This window comes from Struthio camelus, chromosome 3, assembly GCF_040807025.1.
Source record: "Struthio camelus isolate bStrCam1 chromosome 3, bStrCam1.hap1, whole genome shotgun sequence".
In the NCBI taxonomy this organism is placed as follows: domain Eukaryota; kingdom Metazoa; phylum Chordata; class Aves; order Struthioniformes; family Struthionidae; genus Struthio; species Struthio camelus.
This window is the reverse complement of record NC_090944.1, coordinates 94,109,310-94,115,309: the sequence shown is the minus strand read 5'-3', so window position 1 is coordinate 94,115,309 and position 6,000 is coordinate 94,109,310. Positions and strand designations below refer to the sequence as shown.

Below are 6,000 nucleotides of genomic sequence, written 5' to 3'. Positions count from 1 at the left end.
AAAAGCTTTACTGATTTAGCCCAAGGTATTTTTTTTTTTTTTTGCTTTCTTGGATTGACTTCCGTGATAATAACTGTATGTGCAAATGATATTTGCATGTGCAGCCAGGTCTGCCAGTCCCAGCAGAGACTTGAATTATCTTAACTCTGGCAAATTCTCCTTTCAGCATCTATCGTCCAAATACCCTATTTTTCATCTGCTTTCACCCACTGCACTACACTCCTGAAGGTATTTGGGGAAAAAGGGAGGGAATTAAAAAAAATGACCAAGTCTATAATACATACCCTGTTTACTGAAGTAATAAACTATATAGTTGATCACATGTATTGCTGTTTTAAGTCAACCAGTGAGTACACTAGGAGCAGAATAAACGAACAAGACCTTTCTCCTTTACCTCCCAATTCCCTTAGATAACATGAGAAATTAAAACAAAATTGGATTTAAGAAAACATAAGCTCCACTAAGAATGGTCTTAAAACGCGTTGTAGTAACAGTATTTGCTAAGAAGAATGGGAAGACATTGACTCTTCCTCCTGGTCTGTCAAATGATACTGTTGTGTGAAATGGTCACTTAATGTTAGTGGTTGTGTGAATCCAGAAGGCAAAGCCTCACAGATGAAAACTTCGCAGTCAGCTGAATTCCATCTTCCAACAGTTTAAGGAGACAAAAGTGCAATATACCTGCTTGGGTAATGTCAGTTTATTCTCAGTAACAGATGGATTTTCAGAATTGTCTTACAGTTACTGAAGCAAATGTCCTGCTAAAAATGTAGAATGAAATATTTACAGTTTGAATATTGCATATGCATGGATAGTAGGTTAATTTCACTAATGCATTTTGAGTGTACATTTATTAATGTAATATATGTAATAAATTACATTTATTAATGTGTGAAGAACATGAAATAATCTTTAAATGCATACTTCTGCTGTAGTTGTTTGCTAAACCTTTTTCCCTGAGAACAATGTGAGATGATCTCATGCAAGAAGCTGTTCTTCAAGCAGAAAATCTCCATAGTTTTTCCTCTCATTAAAGCATGCATTTTAACACTTCTCACTCCTTCCTGACGCTGTGCAGTTCTCTTGGGAGCCATAAGCTTAGCATTAATAGCAGTCATCTCCCAGTAGGCAAGATAATGGTAGGATTTAATACAGAAGAGCAAAATGGTGAGGGAGGGAACAGATGTTGTTGTTGTGTCATAGATTCTCTTTATTTCTGTTCCTCGTTATTCTAGATGTCACCATGAATGGCAACAACTGTTGTTATGCTGGGTGTGAAGATTCTGCTGAAGTGATGCAGGTCACCAGCACTGATCATGTGCAGAATTAACTAAGAAATTGCACTCATTTAGATAGGGTGGCTGGATTGTAGTTCTGAAAGGGATAGGGGCTGTCTTGGGGCTGGCAATTTTCTCCTCCATTAAAAAAAAAAAAATCAAATTTGCCCACACTTTGCATTAATATTTTTACGCATTTGTAAGCCTGTTGGAAACCTTGACAGATGTTTGACTAACTATATCTAGTGATGCAAGTAGGGCAAAGACTGCAAAAAACTATTAGTATCTGTTTGGAATGAGTAGGGTTGAGGTTTGATTACCTGTCACAACAAACAAATTTACAGCACTGTTTCATTATCCTCTTGTAAGGAGACTATTTCATATGAATTAAAGCTATATGTAAGTAACTGCATTAACAGTGGAAAAGTAAAGAATTAAAATCTCTTGGAAGGAACTTTTCTCTCAGTATGTCATCCTTCAGAAAATACTTACCTCATCTTGTTTCTGTTTGGGAGCTCAGAACTGGCATTCATATTTTGTATTTTGATGGTTCTTTCAACACTGAGAAATGAATGAGACTGAGAAAAGTTCTAGCTAGATGAAAGTATAACCCAATTTTCTTTCAGCTCCATAAGAAAAAAACTCTGTACCCTCTTCTCTAGTGAATTGCACCAACAAGTGCATGTGAGCTAGGGTCATTTAAAGGCTAAAAGGTCCTGTCAAAGCTTGGGGTTTGTTCAGGCATTTATTGCCAGTTCTGTTCAGCCTCAAGGCTGTAAATAAAAGCATATCTGTCTGCATTCGAATGAAATTAGGTTTGGATCAGTGTCCCTGAAGTTTGTCTAGCATTTACTAGGAGGCAGTAATGAAATGAAGCAGAGAATGTTATGGAAAGCTTACATGATGTGCAAAACGGTAGTTTCAAGTTACTGTCTACTGCACTCAGCCAATGTGCTGTCATACGGGCAATACAAAAACTGAAGGCACACAGCAGTGAATCTCTCCATGTTTGGCACAGAAGGGATAGCAGCCTTACCTCTTGGTATTTTTCTGAGTGTTTTTCTATCCATGCTGTTTCTGGTTATTGTGTTTAGGAACTTCACAAAAGACAATTCATATCACAACGCTGAAGCTGGGACCTCATCCTTCTTTTGTTTGCACTACTGAGGTTAATGTGAAACGCATCAGAAGTATTCAAGATCATGGTTATTTAGAACTTAGTTTTGTATAATCTACCATACTATTTAACTGTAAAATTAATAAAGTGAAATGTGGAGCTGATTTAGTGGACTGATTAAATTCTAGCATTCTGGTTCCCCACAAGGATCTAAAATAAGGTAGGGTTCTTGATTTGGAGGGGGATGACAGGATTAAGCTGGTAGAAGGCTGGGAAAAAATGAACTCTTGAAAGCAGAGAATCAGAGCAGAAAGGCATTCTGCAATACAGTCTTGTAGCACTTCCAGAAGATAGTCAGATTTTATATATCTTTTTTGCCTAGGTCCAACTGACAGATGATTTTGTTCCCTGCTTATCAAGCAGCTTCTCCTGAGCTTTGGAAATAGAAGGAACATCCCAAACAAGAATCACTGCTGTTAGGTGAGTCACAGCATCATATTGCGATTTTAGATTCAGCTGGGATTGAGCTTTGTGGTACTATTCAGCTTTCAGGTGAGAACCAAGAAATGATTAAAGCAGAGCTGATAAATTCTAGGGATGCTCAGTTTTAGGCTACTAGTTCAAATTCAGGGTGACTATAAACTGAAACTCTTATCTATTATGGGCTATGGAAACCAGATTCTTAATCGCATTTGCAGTGACGAAAACCCATCGGAGGGAGAACAGTGATTAAATCAAGAAACTGTAGATTAAATTGACTAGATCACTTCAGAGTTGGTCCTTCCGCACTGAAGCTGGCTGACTTCGGAAAATAACGTTGTTCTGACTTGATTGCTGCTGCATGATAAGCATTACATGGAAAAATCACAGCTCAGTGTCGCAAATTGTCAATGTCACACCTCTATTAAAATACTCCCTAGCAATAGTTGATGTTGTTTAAATCCTCTGCCCCCCCGCATTTGGTGAAGATAGTTATATACTAACGTTTTGATAGTAGGGTCTTTCAGCATAATTTAAAATTAAATGATAAAAAGGGATGAGTGGCTCAGAATTATCAGCTGCAGTTTACAGGGAGAATTTAGAAAGGATGAGTCACTCCAGATTCTGTTTTTAAAAAGTCATTGCTCAAATCTTTAAAATAATATGATAATATACATAATACGTATTATTTTCCTTTACCTTGAAACAAGTTATTTGCCCAAAATAAATCATGACCATTCATAATGGTACACAAATATCTTTTAACATAATCTCTGTGAAGCCATCATCTTCTCAAAAGCCAGTATAATGCAGCAGCTTTTCTTCCCTAAAGACAAGCTTGTCTGCCTCAGTTAGTGCCAACATCTTTTAAAATCCATCATTATTACACTAGTTTGGAGCTCTTTTTTTAACTTTAAGCTGCGTGTCCATTTTCATTACTCTGCCAATGCAGAACTAGCCACTGGGGTGAATTCCTGAGAAGCTTCCAGTCAGTTTTCTCTTTTTTCTTTTTTTTTTTAAGTGATCCTACAGTTTGCACATGATGTGGAAGTAAGTTACAATATCATGGATGATGGTGAGTTGACTGAGTTGCATAGAGATGTATACTTTGGTCTGTGAGAATTGGACAGCATCATAAGAAGTGGATTATAATGTTGGCTTTGGTTTCCTCCCAAAGTTTTAATGCAAAAATGGTGGTTTTTTGCAGTTCCAAAAAGCTGACACATTGCTATCTGTTATAATTTCACATTTAGTGGCCAAATTGTATTCCGACTGCTTTCAAGATACTAAAAGCGTAATAATATTTGACGCAGAGCAACATACAAGACAATTGTCTGGCAGCTTAGTACTCCAGGAAAGACCATATAATTATCTGTGTTGGAACAGATAACAGAAATGGGATGGTTCAAGATGGTTCAAGTCTAAGACCAGCTTGCAAAGAAAGCTCATTTAAGTAGCCAAACGTGTTTGGCAAAGTTAAAAGTTGAAGCATCATGTGGAAGACTCAGATTTTCTCATGAAATCTCAGTGGGATATTGAAGAATTCCGAAATTACTTTCAGTTCTTTACATCATGTTCACCTTTCAGTACCATACACTAAAGCTTTAGGTAGTTTAACTAACCTTTCTTGGAAGCCTTGCTATGAGACTCCAAACCATAGCCAGCTTGAATGTGCTCATGTCCACTTGCCTGGGCAGCCTCTTAGGACTCCCACAACTGGACATAGAGGCTTTGTCCATCTCCTAACGCTAGCTCTAGACCTTAGCTTTGTCCTTGGCCTCGGCCTTTGAAGCCTTAGCCCAAGACCCTCAGCCATAATATCAGTAAGCTCTTGGCAGAGAAATCTTGTAGCCTATACCTCTGGCAGCCCTTTTGCAGCCCCCTTCCCCTCCCCCCCCTCCCCCCCCCCACCAGCTGCACCCCTAGGCTTTGTCCTTCTCACAAATCTAACCCTAACTCCAACCCTGGCTTTCATCTTGGCTGAAGCTTTAGCCCTAGACCTCAGGATGTGGCCTGCTCAGGATGAGCTCTCTCTCACAGAAGAAATTGCTGTAGCCTACACCTCCTTCAGCAGCACCCTTGTAGCCCTACACCAACTCAAATTCTAAGCTCCGTTTCTTCCCCATCCTGAACTCTAACCCTAGGCCTTTGCCACGGAAGCCTTAGCTCATGGCCCTTGGCCATAGCCCACGTGAGCCATCTCTCAGGGAAGAAATCATTTTGCATCCGACTTTATCCTTCGGGTAACCCTTTTGCAGCCGCACACCCACCACAGCTTTAGGCTTTGTACCTCTCCCAACTCTATCCCTAACCCCTGGCCTTAACTTTGGATGGGCTTTAGTCTGAGACTCCAAGCTGTAGCCTGCGTGAACTAGTACTCGGAGGAGAAACCTTTCTGTAGCCTTCCTCGGCTTGAGGCAACCCTGCACCCGGGGAGCTTTAGGCCCTGCCTCTCCCCTGCCTCTGACCCCGTCCCTACTCGCTTCGTCCTTTGAGGCCTTATCCTCAGTGATTCTGTGGATGATCAGAAGGGTACCTGCAGGGCTTCAACTAGTATTAAGAGCATGCTCGCTAAGTATTCTGTTAAACAACTGTGGGTGTGCGTGTGGCCCAAGGGACGACCGGCTCTCCCTGCTGCCCGCCGCCGCGCTAACGGGCAGAGGCGGCGCGCGGGCAGGGCCCGCGGCGCCCCCTAGTGGTCACCCCCGTCCAGCCAATCGGAGCGGTCGCGGCTGGGGAAGGCAGCCCTGTCTCCATGGCAACCGAGGAGACGCCCCTGCTGCGTTGGTCATTGGTCAATTTAAATCCCTTGCGGGGCGGGGGGGAATGTGATGCGCGGCCGGGGGTCTCGCTCGGTGCGGCAGCAGGATGCGGCCGCGGAGCGGGCTCGACCTGGGATCCGTGTGGGCGCAGCGCGCCCGGCAGCTGGAGCAGAGACTGCGGGTGAGCTCCGCGCCGGGGCGGCGGCGGGAGGGGCGGCGAGCGCCTGGCTGTGGCTGTGCGGAGAGGCCCGGCCCGGCCCGGCCCGCTTCCATGGCGACGGTAGCAGGAAGGGAGGTGGCGACGGCCGGCCCCGAGGGGCAGGGCCAGGCCCGAGGGCCGGGCCGGGCCGGGTCGGGCGCTGCG

General features: G+C 43.1%; 1 protein-coding gene across 1 annotated transcript in view; it reads left to right on the top strand.

The window, feature by feature from the left end:
- Window positions 1-5,660: 5,660 nt before the first annotated feature.
- The window catches only part of KIF25 (kinesin family member 25), a 45,744-nt gene continuing 45,404 nt past the window's right edge, over window positions 5,661-6,000 (top strand). Inside the window, exon 1 of the mRNA XM_068939136.1 lies at window positions 5,661-5,817. Coding sequence (XP_068795237.1) covers window positions 5,743-5,817 — 75 coding nt within the window. The 5' untranslated portion in view covers window positions 5,661-5,742. The remainder of the gene's footprint in view (window positions 5,818-6,000) is intronic.